The sequence below is a fragment of the Pristiophorus japonicus genome, chromosome 1, assembly GCF_044704955.1.
Source record: "Pristiophorus japonicus isolate sPriJap1 chromosome 1, sPriJap1.hap1, whole genome shotgun sequence".
NCBI classification, from domain to species: domain Eukaryota; kingdom Metazoa; phylum Chordata; class Chondrichthyes; family Pristiophoridae; genus Pristiophorus; species Pristiophorus japonicus.
The window spans coordinates 543,608,022-543,628,325 of NC_091977.1; the positions used below are offsets into that span (position 1 = coordinate 543,608,022).

The window sequence follows — 20,304 nt, forward strand, 5'->3', positions numbered from 1 at the left end:
TCAACAACTTTCTGTGGCAGAGAATTCTACAGGTTCACCACTCTCTGGGTGAAGAAGTTTCTCCTCATCTCGGTCCTAAATGGCTTACCCCTTATCCTTAGACTGTGACCACTGGTTCTGGACTTCCCCAACATTGGGAACATTCTTCCTGCATCTAACCTGTCGAAACCCATCAGAATTTTAAACGTTTCTATGAGATCCCCTCTCATTCTTCTGAACTCCAGTGAATACAAGCCCAGTTGATCCAGTCTTTCTTGATATGTCAGTCCCGCCATCCCGGGAATCAGTCTGTTGAACCTTTGCTCCACTCCCTCAATAGCAAGAATGTCCTTCCTCAAGTTAGGAGACCAAAACTGTACACAATATTCCAGGTGTGGCCTCACCAAGGCCCTGTACAACTGTAGAAACACCTCCCTGCCCTGTACTCAAATCCCCTCGCTATGAAGGCTAACATGCCATATGCTTTCTTAACCGCCTGCTGTACCTGCATGCCAACCTTCAATGACTGATGTACCATGACCCCCAGGTCTCGTTGCACCTCCCCTTTTCCTAATCTGTCACCATTCAGATAATAGTCTGTCTCTCTGTTTTTACCACCAAAGTGGATAACCTCACATTTATCCACATTATACTTCATCTGCCATGCATTTGCCCACTCACCTAACCTATCCAAGTCACTCTGCAGCCTCATAGCATCCTCCTCACAGCTCACACTGCCACCCAACTTAGTGTCATCCGCAAATTTGGAGATACTACATTTAATCCCCTCGTCTAAATCATTAATGTACAATGTAAACTGCTGGGACCCCAGCACGGAACCTTGTGGTACACCACTAGTCATTGCCTGCCATTCTGAAAAGGACCCATTTACTCCTACTCTTTGCTTCCTGTCTGCCAACCAGTTCTCAATCCACGTCAGCACACTACCCCCAATCCCATGTGCTTTAACTTTGTACATTAATCTCTTGTGTGGGACCTTGTCGAAAGCCTTCTGAAAGTCCAAATACACTACATCAACTGGTTCTCCCTTGTCCACTCTACTGGAAACATCCTCAAAAAATTCTAGAAGGTTTGTCAAGCATGATTTCCCTTTCACAAATCCATGCTGACTTGGACCTATCATGTCACCTCTTTCCAAATGCACTGATATGACATCCTTAATAATTGATTCCATCATTTTACCCACTACCGATGTCAGGCTGACCGGTCTATAATTCTCTGTTTTCTCTCTTCCTCCTTTTTTAAAAAGTGGGGTTACATTGGCTACCCTCCACTCCATAGGAACTGATCCAGAGTCGATGGAATGTTGGAAAATGACTGTCAATGCATCCGCTATTTCCAAGGCCACCTCCTTAAGTACTCTGGGATGCAGTCCATCAGGCCCTGGGAATTTATTGGCCTTCAATCCCATCAATTTCCCCAACACAATTTCCCGACTAATAAGGATTTCACTCAGTTCCTCCTTCTTACTCGACCCTCTGACCCCTTTTATATCCGGAAGGTTGTTTGTGTCCTCTTTAGTGAATACCGAACCAAAGTACTTGTTCAATTGGTCTGCCATTTCTTTGTTCCCCGTTATGACTTCCCCTGATTCAGACTGCAGGGGACCTACGTTTGTCTTTACTAACCTTTTTCTCTTTACATATCTATAGAAACTTTTGCAGTCCGTCTTAATGTTCCCTGCAAGCTTCCTCTCGTACTCCATTTTCCCTGCCCTAATCAAACCCTTTGTCCTCCTCTGCTGAGTTCTAAATTTCTCCCAGACCCCGGGTTCACTGCTATTTCTGGCCAATTTGTATGCCACTTCCTTGGCTTTAATACTATCCCTGATTTCCCTTGATAGCCACGGTTGAGCCACCTTCCCTTTTTTATTTTTACGCCAGACAGTGATGTACAATTGTTGTAGTTCATCCATACGATCTCTAAATGTCTGCCATTGCCCATCCACTGTCAACCCCTTAAGTATCATTTGTCAATCTATCCTCACCAATTCACGCCTCATACCTTCAAAGTTACCCTTCTTTAAGTTCTGGACCATGGTCTCTGAATTAACTGTTTCACTCTCCATCCTAATGTAGAATTCCACCATATTATGGTCACTCTTCCCCAAGGAGCCTCGCATAACGAGATTGCTAATTAATCCTCTCTCATTACACAACACCCAGTCTAAGATGGCCTCCCCCCTAGTTGGTTCCTCGACATATTGGTCTAGAAAACCATCCCTTATGCACTCCAGGAAATCCTCCTCCACCGTATTGTTTCCAGTTTAGTTAGCCCAATCTATATGCATATTAAAGTCACCCATGATAACTGCTGCACCTTTCTTGCATGCACCCCTAATTTCCTGTTTGATGCCCTCCCCAACATCACTACTACTGTTTGGAAGTCTGTACACAACTCCCACTAACGTTTTTTGCCCTTTGGTGTTCTGCAGCTCTACCTATATAGATTCCACATCATCCGAGCTAATGTCCTTCCTAACTATTGCATTAATCTCCTCTTTAACCAGCAATGCTACCCTACCTCCTTTTCGTTTAATTCTATCCTTCCTGAATGTTGAATACCCTTGGATGTTGAGTTCCCAGCCCTGATTATCCTGGAGCCACGTCTCTGTAATCCCAATCACATCATATCTGTTAACATCTATTTGCACAGTTAATTCATCCATCTTATTACGGATACTCCTTGCATTAAGACACAAAGCCTTCAGGCTTGTTTTTTTAACACCCTTTGTCCTTTTAGAATTATGATGTAGTGTGGCCCTTTTTGTTTCTTGCCTTTGTTTACTCGGCCTTCCACTATTGCTTTTTACCTTTCTACCATCTGTTTCTGACTCCATATTACTTCGCCCTGTCTCGCTGCATAGGTTCCCATCCCCCTGCCATATTAGTTTAAACACTCCCGAACTGCATTAGCAAATGTAACCCCCAGGACATCAGTTCCAGTCCTGCCCAAGTGCAGACCGTCCCTTTTGTGCAGATCTCACTTCCCCCAGAACTCGTTCCAATGTCCCAGGAATTTGAATCCCTCCCTCTTGCACCACTGCTCAAGCCACGTATTTATTCTAACTATCCTGCTCCCTCTACTCTGATTAGCATGTGGCACTGGTAGCAATCCAGAGATTACTACCTTTTGAGGTTCTACTTTTTAATTTAACTCCTAGCTCCCTAAATTCAGCTTGTAGGACCTCTTCCCGCTTCTTACCTATATCGTTGGTACCTACATGTACCACGACAACTGGCTGTTCACACTCCCTCTCCAGAATGCTCTGCAGCCTCTCCGAGACATCCTTGACCCTTGCACCAGGGAGGCAACATACCATCCTGGAGTCTCGGTTGCGGCCGCAGAAACTCCTATCTATTCCCCGTATAAAATTCTGACGGGGTTGGACAGACTGGATGCGGGGAGGATGTTTCCCCGGCCTGGGAAGTCTAGAACAAGGGGTCACAGTCTCAGGATACTGGGGTAGGAAATTGAGGATCGAGATGAGAAATGTTTTCACTCAGAGGGTGGTGAACCTGTGGAATTCTCTACCACAGAAGGCTGTGGAAGCCAAGTCACTGAATATATTTAAGAGGGAGATAGATAGATTTCTAGACACAAAAGGCATCAAGGGGTATGGGAAAAAAGTGGGAATATGGTGTTGAGGTAGAGGATCAGCCATGATCATATTGAATAGCGGTGCAGGTTCGATGGGCCGAATGGCCTACTACTGCTCCTATTTTCTATGTTTCTACTTTTTGCTGTGGTCTGAGCCACACAGGTGGGAGGGGGAAACCAGCGGGGCTCCCTGGCCCCATTATTGTCCAGTAATCACTGGAGTGAATAACCTGCCGCTGGAAGAAGGCCCATTTGGCTGGTCCTAGAGTACTGGCAGTGCCCATAGAGCCCAACCCCAGCAAAAGTCTGGGTCTTCGAGAACCCTGCCTGCCCTGGGAATGCTGATCTCAGCACTGACACCCCTCATCCCAAATTGGCCAATGTTTTAATATGCGACTAAAGCAGCAGCAACAACAATGACTTGTATTTATATAGCGCCTTTAACGTAGTAAAATGTCACAAGTATCAGACAAAAATTTGACACCGAGCCACATAAGAAGATAATAGGACAGGGAACAAAAGCTTGGTCAAAGAGGCAGGTTTTAAGCAGCAGAGACAGCGGAGAGGTTTCGAAAGAAAGACTTGCATTTATATAGCGCCTTTCATGACCACCGGACATCCCAAAGCGCTTTACAGCCAATGAAGTACGTTTGGAGTGTAGTCACTGTTGTAATGTGGGAAACGCGGCAGCCAACTTGCGCACAGCAAGCTCCCACAAACAGCAATGTGATAACGGCCAGATATTCTGTTTTTATGTTATGTTGATTGAGGGATAAATATTGGCCCCAGGACACCAGGGAAACTCCCCTACTCTTCTTCGAAATAATGCCGTGGGATCTTTTACGTCCACTTGAGAGGGCTTTTACATCTCATCCGAAAGACGGAACCTCCGACAGTGCAGCACTCCCTCAGCATTGCGTGCAGTGTTAGCCTAGATTTTTTTTTTGTGCTCAAGTCCCTGGAGTGGGACTTGACCCCACAACCTTTTGACTCCGAGGTGGGTGTGCTCCCCATTGAGCCACAGCTGACGCTGAGGGAGGGAATTCCAGAGCTCAGGGCCTTGGCAGCTAAACGCACGGCTACCAATCGTGGAGCGATAAAAATCGATGGCGAGAGGCCAGAATTGGAGGAGCACGGGGATCTCAAAGGGTTGTGGAGCTGGGGCAGTTGCAGAGATCGGGAAGGGTGAGGCCATGGAGGAATTTGAAAACTAGGATGTTGATTTTAAAACCAAGGCATTGCTTAATCAGGAGCGAATGTGGGTCAGCAAGCACTGGGGTGTTACGTGAACGGGACATGGTGAGAGTAAGTTTACGGAGGGTGGAAGGTGGGAGGCCGGCCAGAAAAGTGTTGGAATAGTCGAGGCCGGGCAGAAGGTAGCAAAGGCATGGATGAGGGTTTCAGCAGCAGATGAGCTGAGGCAGGGGGCGGAGACTGGCGATGTTACGGAGTTGGAAGTTGATGATGATGGTGATCTGCTGTGTCGTCCACAGTGCCAGTTGTACACAGAACCAGCTAATTTCATTTCTATTCTTTTACAGATTCATGGCATCATATAAAGAACCTGGATAATTTCTTCACAAGAATATCCTTTTTGACCAGAGTGCATTGGTTTATACTTTTCAGTGTGATTGTGAAATGAGCGCTGTCCTGCAGGGGGCGTAGTGATCCCTCTGGGAGGAGGAAGGCACATGGAGAGGGTGGTGGTGTTGGAGGGGACTGGGAGTGATGGTGGTGTTACATACATAGTCTTACATAGTATTTACAGCACAGAAACAGGCCATGTGGCCATTTCCACACCAGCCTCCTCCCACCCTTCTTCATCTCACCCTATCAGCATATTCCTTTCTCCCTCAACTATTTATCCAGCTTCCCCTTAAATGCATCAATGCTATTCTCCTCAACCACTCCCTGTGGCAGCGAGTTCCACATTCTCACCGCTCTCTGGGTCAAGAAGTTTCTCCTGAATTCCCCATTGGATTTATTAGTAACTATCTTGGTTCTGTTCTTCCACACAAGTGGAAACATCTTCCCTACGTCTACCCCATCAAACCCTTTCACAATCTTAAAGACCTTTATCAGATCGCCCCTCAGTCTCCTGTTTTCATAGAATGATTACAGCACAGAAGGAGGCCATTTGGCCCGTCGAACCCGTGCCGGCTCTCTGCAAGAGCACCTCAGCCAGTCCCCCTCCCCCGCCCTTTCCCTGTAGCCCTGCAATTTTATTTTCTTCAGACACTGATCGAATTCCCTTTTGAAAGCTGTGATTGAGTCTGCCTCCATCACCCTTTCAAGGAGCGCATTCCAGACCCTAACCACTCGCTGCGTAAAAAAAGTTTTTCCTCGTGTCGCCTTTGGTTCTTCTGCCAATCGCCTTAAATCTGTGTCCTCTGGTTCTCGACCCTTCCACCAATGGGAACAGTTTCTCTCTCTCTACTCTGTCCAGATCCCTCATGGTTTTAAACACCTCGATCAAATCTCCTCTCAACCTTCTCTGCTCCAAGGAGAACAACCCTAGCTTCTCCAGTCTATCCACGTAACTGAAGTCCCTCATCCCTGGAACCATTCTCGGAAATCTTCACTGAACCCTCTCGAAGGCCTTCACATCCTTCCTAAAGTGCGGTGTCCAGAATTGGACACAATACTCCAGTTGCGGGCGGACCAGTGTCTTATGAAGGTTCATCATAACTTCCTTGCTTTTGTACTCTGTGCCTCTATTTATGAAGCCCAGGATCCCGTAAGCTTCTTTAACCGCTTTCTCAACCTGCCCTGCCACCTTCAATGATTTGTGTACATACACCCCTCGGGCTATCTGTTCATACACCCCCTTTAGAATTGTACCCTTTAGTTTATATTGCCTCTCCTCGTTTTTCCAAATTTATTTAGATTTCCAAAAGGCATTCGATAAGATGCCACACAAAAGGTTACTGCAGAAGATAGAGGTATGCGGAGTCAGAGGAAATGTATTAGCATGGATAGAGAATTGGCTGGCTAACAGAAAGTAGAGAGTCGGGATAAATGGGTCCTTTTCGGGTTGGAAATCGGTGGTTAGTGGTGTGCCACAGGGATCGGTGCTGGGACCACAACTGTTTACAATATACATAGATGACCTGGAAGAGGGGACAGAGTGTAGTGTAACAAAATTTGCAGATGACACAAAGATTAGTGGGAAAGCGGGTTGTGTAGAGGACACAGAGCGGCTGCAAAGAGATTTGGATAGGTTAAGCGAATGGGCTAAGGTTTGGCAGATGGAATACAATGTCGGAAAGTGTGAGGTCATCCACTTTGGGAAAAAAAACAGGAAAGGGAATATTATTTGAATGGGGAGAAATTACAACATGCTGCGGTGCAGAGGGACCTGGGAGTGCCTGAATCCCAAAAAGTTAGTTTGCAGGTGCAGCAGGTAATCAGGAAGGCGAATGGAATGTTGGCCTTCATTGCGAGAGGGATGGAGTACAAAAGCAGGGAGGTCCTTCTGCAACTGTACAGGGTATTGGTGAGGCCGCACCTGGAGTACTCCGTGCAGTTTTGGTCACCTTACTTAAGGAAGGATATACTGGCTTTGGAGGGGGTACAGAGACGATTCACTAGGCTGATTCCGGAGATGAGGGGGTTACCTTATGATGATGGATTGAGTAGACTGGGTCTTTACTCGTTGGAGTTCAGAAGGATGAGGGGTGATCTTATAGAAACATTTAAAATAATGAAAGGGATAGACAAGATAGAGTCAGAGAGGTTGTTTCCACTGGTCGGGGAGACTAGAACTAGGGGGCACAGCCTCAAAATACGGGGGAGCCAATTTAAAACCGAGTTGAAAGGAATTTCTTCTCCCAGAGGGTTGTGAATCTGTGGAATTCTCTGCCCAAGGAAGCAGTTGAGGCTAGCTCATTGAATGTATTCAAGTCACAGATAGATAGATTTTTAACCATTAAGGGTTACGGGGAGCGGGCGGGTAAGTGGAGCTGAGTCTATGGCCAGATCAGCCATGATCTTATTGAATGGCGGAGCAGGCTCGAGGGGCTAGATGGCCTACTCCTGTTCCTAATTCTTATGTTCTTATGTTCCAATCAAAATGTATAACTTCGCATTTTTCTGCGTTAAATTTCATCTGCCACGTGTCCGCCCAGCCTGTCTTGAAGTCTATCACTATCATCCTCACTGTTCACTACACTTCCAAATTTTGCGGTTCATTATACTTAGAAAAATCATAGAATTGTTACCGTATAGAAGGAGGCCATTCTTGTAAATCTTTTCTACATCCTCTCTAAGGCCTTACAAGTTTTCTAGAAAAACGATCCCCACCCAACCTGTTCAATCTTCCCTGATAGGTATAACTTCTCAGTTCTGGTATCATCCTTGTAAATCTTTTTTCAATTTCTCCAGTGCCTCTGTATCCTTCTTAAAATATGGCGACCAGAACTATGCACAACAACTCCAGGTGTGGTCTAACCAAGGTTCGAACCGACTTTAACATAACTTCCCAGCTTTTCAATTCTAACCCTCTAGAAATGAACCCCAGTGTTTTGTTTACTTTTTTTTATGGCCACAATAACCCACGTCGCTACTTTTTGTCTATCCCATTTAGAGTTTTATTTACCAAGGCGTATGTGGCCTCCTTATTCATCCGAACAAAACGTACAACCTCACACTTATCTATATTGAAGTTCACTTGCCAATTACACACCCATTCTGCAAATTTATTCATGTCTTCCTTTTTTTGCCCCAGTCGTCCTCTATTATCTACACGCCCTAATTTGGTATCATTCGCAAATTTTGAAATTGAACTGCTGATTCCCGAGTCCAAATCGTTTATGTAAATGGCGAACAGCAGTGGTCTCAGCACTTCCTACCTTTTTGTCAGGGGAGGGGGAAGATGCAGAGAAGATTTACAAGGATGATACCAAAAATGCGAGGGTATACATATCCGGTAAGGTGTCGGAGGGGAGGGGGAGTGACGGTGTCGGAGGGGAGGGGAGGGGGAGTGATGGTGGTGTTGGGTGTATGAGGTATTGAGGTAAAAGGTTAAGTCCCATAATCTTGGGCACCAGGGGCCTGTCAAACCTCTGCAGTATCAGTGATTCACGTACAGTTAGTTTGAACTACAGTGACGTGCGTGGGAGCCATTTTGTGCACAGCAAGATTCCACAAACGGCCAGGTGAAAGACTGACTGAGCTGTCTCTGGTGGCACTGACTCAATATGACACTCTAGTCTCAGCTCACGGTCAGCAGCAACTCTGGGTTTGGGGGTCCATGAGACGTGATTGTGGCACGCTCACCTATTTACCCACCAAAGCAGTGCTTATCGGAGCTGTTGTGTCTATCTGACCTGTCGCACACAGGAGGCTTGGGCCACCAGTCTTTGTTGGATTTGAGCTGGGTTCCTGGAGTTGAAAGGGGAGTCAGAATCCCGCGTAGCCTGCAGTCTATGTGGCTATTTCATGGATTGGTGTTGGATTAGTTACATCGGAAGATAGCATTTGCTAGACGAAAACAGACCTAGGTCCATCTAGTTCACCTTCTATCATCCTGGTAGTCGCATGATGCGGTGTTAATGGAGTTGTTGACCAATCGCAGCAATCACTTTCTATCAAGTAGTCTGCAACAGACCCAGACACAAGGCGAGGAAACCCCCCCCCCCCGTGGGGGAGAGCCTCGGGAACCACAGGTCCAAAGTCACCCGTTCCTCCTGAGCTTGCCGCACTCACCACACATCATGCCAGTTGCTGCGATTGCAGGCTTTGGGTTAATTGTTAATTTATCAACAATTGCCGTAAAGATTCCCTTATGAACTCAACAGTCATTTACAAGATCTGCTGACAAAAGATTCGCCAAGCATTTACACAAGGTCCATAAGTGAGTCTAGACTCGGTGTGAGTCATGTGCTGTCTCTCTGTCTGTTGGACTGTTCAGCCACCTCCCATTTTAAGAGTGGAAGCAAGTTTTCCTCGATTCCGAGGGACTGCCGATGATTATGCTGTCAGCAGCAAGTTCCTCAAACGCCAGTGAACCCCCAAAAACTCACAGCCTGGGGGGGGTCAGGGGTCAGGCAGTGTTATAGGGCAATGGTAGGGCTAATCCATCTACTCTCGGTACGGGAAGTGGGGGGGGGGGGCGGGCAGGCCTGTGGCACCATTCTGGTACATCTCTCCTTTGCACCCTCTCCGCAGCCTTCTCATCTTTCCCAAAACTGTGCTGCCCAGATTTGGGCTAATACTCCAGCTGAGGGCCATAGCAAATGATTAAAGTTTGCTGAAACATTCAGAACCGGTTTGCAACAGCACATCAGGCTTACTGAAGTGATTAAACTGACCATTGCTTTAAGGACAGTCTTGGTTCAACAGCCAAAGGTCACTGCTTCGAAATTGACTTGTACTTCTCTGCTTAACAGGCAAAGGTTAAAGGTTAACATTACTACAATATAAACAGAAATCAATGGTACAGGTATAACATTAATACAGGGTACAGAGGAGATTTACCAGGATGGACTGGAGAATTTTAGCGATGAGGAAAGATTGGATAGGCTGGGGTTGTTTTCTTTGGAACAGAGGAGGCTGAGGGGAGACCTTATTGAGGTGTATAAAATTATGAGAGGTCTAGATAGAGTGGATAGGAAGGAACTATTTACCTGTGCAGGGAGGGTTAACAACCAGGGGGCATAGATTTAAAGTAATTGGTAGGAGGGTTCAGAGGGGATTTGAGGGGAATTTCTTCACCCAGAGGGTGGTGGGGATCTGGAACTCACTGCCTGAAAGGCTGGCAGAGGCAGAAACCCTCATAGCATTTAAAAAGTACTTGGATGTGCACCTGAAGTGCAGCAACCTACAGGGCTATGGACTGAGAGCTGGAAAGTGGGATCAGGCTGGGTAGCTCTTTGTCAGCCGGCGCGGAAACGATGGGCCGAATGGCCACCTTTGGTGCTGTAAGTTTCTGTGATTCTGTGAATAGGCATCAGTCTGATTAACACTTGACTTACATTGCTTACATCAGTTTGACACTTCTGATTACAGGCATCAATTTTATAGAAATGGAACATTTCAGGATAGCAGTGGATCTTGCAGGCTGTGCATTGATGAACAAATTAACAGTTTCCATTTTTTGGCACTATATTAAGCTAAAATATTCCAGAGTGCCATAAATGTTGCTGACAAATTGGCTGATTTAGTCTTTGTCAGTGTTGAATATCCTCCAGTCTGACACCACACACTGATTCTTAATGGGCCCATGAAGGGGCCTAGCAAGACACTCTGTTGTAGCAAATCGCGAGAAAGAAAAACATGAATAAAACTAGACGACACTTAGCTGCAACCTCGGCATCAAATCAGGACCCAACGAAGGCGCAGTCAACCCTGCAAAGTCCTCCTCGCTAATACCTGGGTACTGATGCCAAGGTTGGGCGAGCTGTCCACAGATTAGTCAAGCCTTCTTGAACCGCTGCAGTCCGTGTGGTGAAGGTGCTCCCACAGTGTTGTTCGGGAGGGAATTCCAGGATTTTGACCCAGTGATGACGAAGGAATATCAATATATTTCCAAGTCAGGATGGTGTGTGACTGGGAGGGGAACGTGGAGGTGGTGGTGTTCCCATGCACCTGCTGCCCTTGTCCTTCCAGGTGATAGAGGTCACAGATTCGTGAGGTGCTGCCGAAGAAGCCTTGGCGAGTTGCTGCAGTGCATCTTGTAGATGGTGCACACTGCAGCCACGGTGCGCCGGTGGTGGAGGGAGTGAATGTTTAATTGGTGGGTGAGGTGCCAATCAAGCGGCTGCTTTGTCCTGGATGGTGTCGAGCTTCTTGAGTGTTGGAGCTGCACTCATCCAGGCAAGTGGAGAGTGTTCCATCACACTCCTGACTTGTGCCTTGTTGATGGTGGAAAGGCTTTGGGGAATCAGGAGGTGAGACACTCATAAAAACATAGAAAATAGGTGCAGGAGTAGGCCACCCGGCTCTTCGATCCTGCACTACCATTCATTAAGATCATGGCTGATCATTCCCTCAGTACCCCTTTCCTGCTTTCTCTCCATACCCCTTGATCCCTTTAGCCGCAAGGGCCATATCTAACTCCCTCTTGAATATATCCAGTGAACTGGCATTACCAACTCTCTGTGGTAGGGAATTCCACAGGTTAACAACTCTCTGGGTGAAGAAATTTCTCCTCACCTCGGTCCTAAATGGCTTACCCCTTATCCTTAGACTGTGACCCCTGGTTCTGGACTTCCCCAACATCGGGAACATTCTTCCTGCATCTAACCTGTCCAGTCCCGTCAGAATTTTATATGTTTCTATGAGATCCCCTCTCATCCTTCGAAACTCCAGTGAATACAGGCCCAGTCGATCCAGTCTCTCCTCATATGTCAGTCCAGCATCCCGGGAATCAGTCTGGTGAACCTTCGCTGCAATCGCCTCAACAGCAAGAACGTCCTTCCTCAGATTAGGAGACCAAAACTGAACACAATATTCCAGGTGGGGCCTCACCAAGGCCCTGTACAACTGCAGTAAGACCTCCCAGCTCCTATACTCAAATCCCCTTGCTATGAAGGCCAACATACCATTTGCCGCCTTCACCATCTGCTGTACCTGCATGCCAACCTTCAATGACTGATGAACCATGACACCCAGGTCTCGCTGCACCTCCCCTTTTCCTAATCTGCCGCCATTCAGATAATATTCTGCCTTCGCGTTTTTGCCCCCAAAGTGGATAACTCACATTTATCCACATTATACTGCATCTGCCATGCATTTGCCCACTCGACTAACCTGTCCAAATCACCCTGCAGCCTCTTAGCGTCCTCCTCACAGCTCACACCGCCACCCAGTTTAGTGTCATCTGCAAACTTGGAGACGTTACACTCAATTCCATCATCTAAATCATTAATAAATATTGTGAAGAGCTGGGGTCCCAGCACTGAGTCCTGCGGCACTCCACTAGTCACTGCCTGCCATTCTGAAAAGGACCCATTAATCCCGACTCTCTGCTTCCTGTCTGCCAACCAGTTCTCTATCCACGTCAGTACATTACTCCCAATACCATGTGCTTTGATTTTGCACACCAATCTCTTGTGTGGGACCTTGTCAAAAGTATTTTGAAAGTCCATATACACCACATCCACTGGTTCTCCCTTGTCCAGCTACTAGTTACATCCTGAAAAAATTCCAGAAGATTTGTCAAGCATGATTTCCCCTTCATAAATCCATGCTGACTTGGACCAATCCTGTCACTGCTTTCCAAATGCGCTACTATTTCATCCTTAATGATTGATTCCAACATTTTCCCCACTACTGATGTCAAGCTAACCGGTGTATAATTACCCGTTTTCTCCTTTTTTAAAAAGTGGTGTTACATTAGCAACCCTCCAGTCCATAGGAACTGATCCAGAATCAATAGACTGCTGGAAAATTATCACCAGTGCATCCACTATTTCTAGGGCCACTTCCTTAAGTACTCTGGGATGTAGTCTATCAGGCCCTAGGGATTTATCGGCCTTCAATCCCATCAATTTCCCGAACACAATTTCCCGCCTAATAAGGATAACCGCAGAATACTCAGCCTCTGACCTGCTCTTGTTGACACAGTATTTATGTGGCTGGTCCAGTTAAGTTTCTGGTCGATGGTGACCCCCAGGATGTTGATCGTGAAGGATTTCACGATGGTAATGCCGTTGAATGTTAAGGGGTGGTGGTTAAACTCTCGCATGTTGGAGATAGTCATTGCCTGACACTTGTGTGCCGTGAATGTTACTTGCCACTTACCAGCCCAAGCCTGAATGTTATCCAGGTCTTGCTGCATGTGAGCATGGACTGCTCCATTATCTGAGGAGTTGTGAATGGAACTGAACACTGTGCAGTCATCAGCGAACATCCCCACTTCTGACCTTATGATGGAGAGAAGGTCATTGATGAAGCAGCTGAAGATGGTTGGGCCTAGGACACTGCCCTGAGGAACTCCTGCAGCGATGTGCTGGGGCTGTGATAACTGATCTCCAACAATCACAACCATTTTGCTTTGTGCTCGATATGACTCCAGCCAGTGGAAAGTTTTCCCCCTGATTCCCATTGACTCCAGTTTTACTGGGGCTCCTTGATGTCACACTCGGTCAAATGCTGCCTTGATGTCAAGGACAGTCACTCTCAGCTCTGGAATTCTTGTTTGGACCAAGGCTGTAATGAGGTCTGGAGCCGAGTGGTCCTGGCAGAACCCAAGCTGAGCATCGGTGAGCAGGTTATTGGTGAGTAAGTGCCGCTTGATAGCACTGTCGACAATGCCTTCCATCACTTTGCTGATGATTGAGAGTAGACTGATGGGGCGGTAATTGGCCGGATTGGATTTGTCCTGCTTTTTGTGGACAGGACATACCTGGGAAGTTTTCCACATTGTCGGGTCGATGCCAGTGTTGTAGCTCTACTGGAACAGCTTGGCTAGAGGCACGGCTAGTTCTGGAACACACGTCTTCAGCACGACAGCCAGGATGTTGTTGGGACCCATAGCCTTTGCTGGATCCAGTGCGCTCAGCCGTTTCTTGATATCATGTGGAGTGAATCGAATTGGCTGAAGACTGGCTTCTGTGATGGTGGGGACCTCAGGAGGAGGCCGATATGGATCATTCACTCAGCACTTCTGGCTGAAGATGGTTGCAAACACTTCAGCCTTGTCTTTTGCACTCACGTGCTGGGCTCTGCCATCATTGAAGATGGGGATATTCATGGAGTATCCTCTTTCCTGTTAGTTGTTCATGACTGGAGAGTTTTGATCTGATCTGTTGATTGTGGGATCACTTAGCCCTGTCTATAGCATGCTGCTCCCGCTGTTTAGCATGTATGTAGTCCTGTGTTGCAGCTTCCCCAGGTTGGCACCTCATTTTTAGGTACGCCTGGTGCTGCTCCTGGCATACTCTTCTACACTCCTCATTGAACCAGGGTTGGCCCCCTGGCTGGATGGTAATGGTAGAGTGAGGGATACGCCGGGCCATGAGGTTACAGATTGTGGTGGAATACAATTCTGCTGCTGCTGATGGTCCACAGCGCCTCATGGATGTCCAGTTTTGAGCTGCTGGATCTGATCTGAATCTATCCCATTTAGCACGGTGGTAGTGCCACACAACACGATGGAGGGTGTCCTCAGTGTGAAGACGGGACTTTGTCTCCACAATGACTGTGCGGTGGTCACTGCTACCAATGCTGTCATGGACAGATACATCTGCGACAGGTAGATTGGTGAGGACAAGGTCAAGTAGGTTTTTCCCTCGTGTTGGTTCTCTTACCACCTGTCGCAGGCCCACTCTGGCACCTATGTCCTTCAGGACTCGGCCAGTTTGGTCAGTAATGGTGCTACTGAGCCACTCTTGGTGATGGACATTGAAGTCCCCCACCCAGAGTACATTCTGTGCCCTTGCTTCTTCCAAGTGGTGTCCACCATGGAGGATACTGATTCATCAGCTGAGGGAGGGCGGTAGGTGGTAATCAGCAGGAGGTTTCCTCGCCCATGCTTGACCTGAAGCCATGAGATTTCATGGGATCCGGAGTCAATGTTAAGGACTCCCAGGGCCCCTCCCTCCCGACTGTACCCCACTGTGCTGCCAGCCCTGGTGGGTCTGTCCTGCCGGTGTGACAGGACATACCAGGGATGGTGATGGAGGAGTCGGGGACATTGGCTGAAAGGTATGATTCTGTGAGTATGACTATGTCAGGCTGTTGCTCGACTAATCTGTGGGACAGCTCTCCCAATTTTGGCACAAGTCTCCAGATGTTAGTGAGAAGGACTTTGCATTGTTGACGGGGCTGGGTGTGTCATTGTCGTGTTCATAGCCAAGGTCGATGCTGGGTGATCCGTCCGGTTTCATTCTTCTTACTGTTTCTCGTAGTGGTTTTATTACAACTGAGTGTCTCGCTGGGCCATTTCAGAGGGCAGTTAAGAGTCAACCACATTGCTGTGGGTCTGGTGTCACATATAGGCCAGACCGGGTAAGGATGGCAGATTTCCTTCATTAAAGGACATTAATGAACCAGATGGGTTTTTAACGACAATCTGATAGTTTCATGGTCACCATTACGGATACTAGCTTTTTTGTCCAGATTATTTAATTAACTGAATTTAAATTCCTCCACGTTGGGAGTGAACTCGTGTCTCTTAATCTTTAGTGCAGGCCTCTGGATTACTAGTCCAGTGACATTACCACTATGCTACCATTCCCAAGTCCTCAGCATTGACCCCATTAAGTCTCATGGCTTCACGTCAAACATGGACAAGGAAACCTCCTGCTGAGTACCACCGTCAGCTGATGAATCAGTACTCCTCCAGGTTGAACACCACTTGGAAGAAGCACTGAGAGTAGCAAGGGCACAGAATGTATCTGGGTGGGGGACTTCATTGTCTAGAGTTGGTCAGTAGCACCACAGCTGGCCGAGTCCTGAAGGTGGTGAGAGAACCAACACCAGGAAAAACCTACTTGACCTCATCCTCGTCAGTCTACCTGTCGCAGATGTATCTGTCCATGACAGCATTGGTAGGAGCCACCGCACAGACCATGTGGAAACGAAGTCCTTTCTTCACACTGAGGACATACTCCATCGTGTTGTGTGGCACTATCATTGTGCTAAGTGGGCTAGATTAAAAACTGATCAAGCAGCAACCATCTTCAGCAAGATGGGCCGAGTGGATTATCCTTCTCGGCCTCTTCCTGAGTCTCCACCATTACAAATGCAAGCTGAACCCCTAACTATGCTGTTCCAGTACAGCTACAACACTGACATACACCTGACAATGTGGAAAATTGCCCAAACATGTCCTGTCTGCAAAAAGCAGGCCAAATCCAACCGGCCCCATCAGTCAATCTCAATCATCAGCAAAGTGATGGAAGGTGTCATCGACAGTGCTATGAAGCGGCACTTACTCACTAATAACCTGCTCACTGAAGTTCAATTTGGGTTCCACAGGACCACTCGGCTCCAGACCTCATTACTGTCTTGGTCCAAACATGGACAAAAGAGCTGAATTCTCGAGGTGAGGTGAGTGACTGCCCTTGATGTTAAGGCAACGTTTGACCTAGTGTAGCATCAAGGAGCTCTCATAAAACTGGTCAGTGAGGTTCAGGGGGAAAACTGTCCAGTGACTCGTGTCATACCTAGCACAAGGAAGATGGCTGTGGTCGTTGGGGCCAAATCTCCCACGATCAACATCCTAGGGGTCACCATTGACCAGAAACTCAACTGGACCAGCCACATAAATGCCGTGGCTATTCGAGCAGGTCAGATGCTGAGTATTCTGCAATGAGTGACTCCCCAAAGCCTCTCCACTATCTACAAAGCACAAGTCAGGAGTGTGATGGAACACTCCCCACTTGCCTGGATGAGTGCAGCTCCAACAACACTGAAGAAGCTCGACACCATCCAGGACAAAGCAGCCGCTTGATCGGCCCCCCATCCACCACCTCCAACACTCACTCCCTCCACCACCGGCGCACCGTGGCTGCAGTGTGTACCATCTACAAGATGCACTGCAATTATAAATGCTGACTTCACCAGTGACAGCCATGTCCAGGAAATGAATATTTTTAAACAAGTACCGTAGTAGCAGCAGTGGGTCTGCATGGTGGGAGGTGTCTACACGGCAGTGGGTCTGCATGGTGGGAGGTATCTGCACGGCAGTGGGTCTGCATAGTGGGAGGTGTCTACACGGCAGTGGGTCTGCATGGTGGGAGGTATCTGCACGGCAGTGGGTCTGCATGGTGGGAGGTGTCTGCACGGCAGCGGGTCTGCATGGTGGGAGGTGTCTACACGGCAGTGGGTCTGCATGGTGGGAGGTATCTGCACGGCAGTGGGTCTGCATGGTGGGAGGTGTCTACACGGCAGTGGGTTTGCATGGTGGGAGGTGTCTGCACGGCAGTGGGTCTGCATGGTGGGAGGTATCTGCACGGCAGTGGGTCTGCATGGTGGGAGGTGTCTACACGGCAGTGGGTCTGCATGGTGGGAGGTGTCTGCACGGCAGTGGGTCTGCATGGTGGGAGGTATCTGCACGGCAGTGGGTCTGCATGGTGGGAGGTGTCTACACGGCAGTGGGTCTGCATGGTGGGAGGTGTCTGCACGGCAGTGGGTCTGCATGGTGGGAGGTGTCTACACGGCAGTGGGTCTGCATGGTGGGAGGTGTCTGCACGGCAGTGGGTCTGCATGGTGGGAGGTGTCTACACGGCAGTGGGTCTGCATGGTGGGAGGTGTCTGCACGGCAGTGGGTCTGCATAGTGGGAGGTGTCTACACGGCAGTGGGTCTGCATGGTGGGAGGTGTCTGCACGGCAGTGGGTCTGCATGGTGGGAGGTGTCTACACGGCAGTGGGTCTGCATGGTGGGAGGTGTCTACACGGCAGTGGGTCTGCATGGTGGGAGGTGTCTGCACGGCAGCGGGTCTGCAGACCTACTGCCACAACAATAAGACTTGCCTTAACTTCTCCACATCTATCATTTCCACCAGAAGAATGGCTTTGCCTGCATGATGCTTTCTGAATTCTTCGAGCTGGTGTAAGTATATTCTTGTTGCTGAAACCCTTACTCTCCCAGGCGCATGTTAAATTTCGTGACCAAGGCGTGTTCAGACAGTTTGAAAAATGAATGAGAGTAAATTCGCAAGAGACATAAAAACAGATTGTAAACATTTCTATGGGTATGTAAATAGGAAGAGATTAGTGGAAGTAAATGTGGGCCCATTAGAGGCAGAGACAGGAGAAATTATAATGGGCAATCAGGAAATGGCAGAGACATTAAAACAAATACTTTGCATCTGTCTTCACAGTAGAAGACACACAAAAAAAATTCCGGGAATAATGGGGAACCATGGGTCTACAGAGAATGAGGAACTTGAAATCAGTATAAGTACATAAGAACATCAGAAATAGGAACAGGAGTAGGCCCCTCGAGCCTGCTCTGCCATTCAATAAGATCATGGCTGATCTGATCCTTGCCTCAACTCCACTTCCCTGCCCATTCCCCATAACCCTTGACACCCTTATCGATCAAAAATCTGTCTTATAAGTAAAGACATAGTACTGGAGAAATTAATGGGACTAAGTGGCAACAAATCCCCTGGACCTGATGACCTGCATCCTAGGGTTTTAAGAGGTAGCTGCAGAGATACTGGATGCACTGGTATTAATCTTCCAGACTTCCCTCGACTCTAGAACAGTCCTCAAGGATTGGAAGGTAACAAACATAACCCCGCTATTTAAGAAAGGAAGAAGAGAAAAAAATCATGGAACTATAGGTCAGTTAGCCTGACTGGCCTATATAGCAGTTAGTAGTAGGCAAAATGCTAGAATCTATTGTTGGGGATGTGGTAACAGGGCATTTAGAAAATCGTAACATGATTAGGCAGTCAACAAGGTTTTATGAAAGGGAAATCGTGTTTGACAAATGTGTTAGAGTTTTTTGAAGATGTAACTAGTAGGATGGATAAGGGAGAACCAGTGAATGCAGTATATTTGGATTTTTGAAAATTAGGTATCATGGGATTGGGGGTAATATATTAATTAGCATAGGTTGAGGATTGGTTAATGGACGGAAAACCGAGAGTAGAAACAAACGGAACTTTCTCAGGTTGGCAGGCTGTAACTAGCGGGATACTGCAAGGATCAGTGCTGGGGCCTCAGCTATTTACAATCTATTAATGACTTATTTGAAGGGACTGAGTGTAATGTATCCAAGTTTGCCGATGATACAAAGTTAGGTGGGAGGATGCAAAGATGCTCCAGAGGGATGTTAGCTGAGTGGGCACGAACATGGCAAATGGAATACAATGTAGGGAAGTGTGAAGCTCTGCACTTTGGTAGGAAAAATAAAAAAGCAGAATATTTTTTAAATGGTGAGAGATTGGGAAATGTTGGTATTCAGAGGGATCTGGGTGTCTTTGTACATGGATCACAGAAAGTGAACATTCAGGTACAGCAAGCAATTAGGAAAGCAAATGGTATGTTAGCTTTTGTTACAAAGGGATTAGAGTATAAAAGTAAAGACATTTTACTACAATTATACAGGGCATTGGTGAGGTCACACTTGGAGTACTGTGTACAGTTTTGGTCTCCTTACTTAATGAAAGGCATACTTGCCTTAGAGGGAGTGGACTGAAGGTTCAGTAGACTAGTTCCTGGGATGAAGGGATTGCTCTATGAGGAGAGATTGAGTAGACTAGGCCTATAATCCCTAAACTTTAGAAGAATGAGAGGTGATCTAATTGAAACATAAAATTAAGGGGCTTGACGGGGTTAATGCTGAGAAAATGTTTCCCCTGGCTGGGGAATATCGAACACAGGGTCACAGACTCAGAATAAGGGGTCGGCCATTTAGGATTGAGATGAGAAATTTCTTCACTCAAAGGGTGGTGAATCTTTGGAATTCTCCACCCCAGAGAACTGTGGATGCTGAGTCGTTGAGTATATTCAAGACAGAGATCGCTAAATTTTGGGGAACTAAGGAATATGGGGATAGTGCGGGAACCTGGAGTTGAGGTAGATCATCTTGTTGAATGGCGGAGCAGGCTTGAAGGACCAAATAGCCTACTCCTGCTCCTATATGTTACATTCTTACGTTCGATACAGAGTAAGGCTCCCTCTACACAGTCCCATCAAACACTCCCAGGGCAGGTACAGGTGGTTAGATACAGAGTAAAGCTCCCTCTACACTGTCCCATCAAACACTCCCAGGGCAGGTACAGCACGGGTTAGATACAGAGT

At 47.4% G+C, this 20,304-nt stretch overlaps 1 protein-coding gene across 5 annotated transcripts in view; it reads left to right on the forward strand.

Moving 5' to 3' along the window:
* Nucleotides 1–20,304, forward strand: part of atg9b (autophagy related 9B) — a 94,454-nt gene that overhangs the window by 15,316 nt on the left and 58,834 nt on the right. For all 5 annotated transcript variants that reach the window (XM_070897039.1, XM_070897054.1, XM_070897047.1 and 2 more), the window contains exons 3-4: nucleotides 5,142–5,185; nucleotides 18,036–18,100. In XM_070897039.1, the coding sequence (XP_070753140.1) occupies nucleotides 5,142–5,185; nucleotides 18,036–18,100 (109 nt within the window). The remainder of the gene's footprint in view (nucleotides 1–5,141; nucleotides 5,186–18,035; nucleotides 18,101–20,304) is intronic.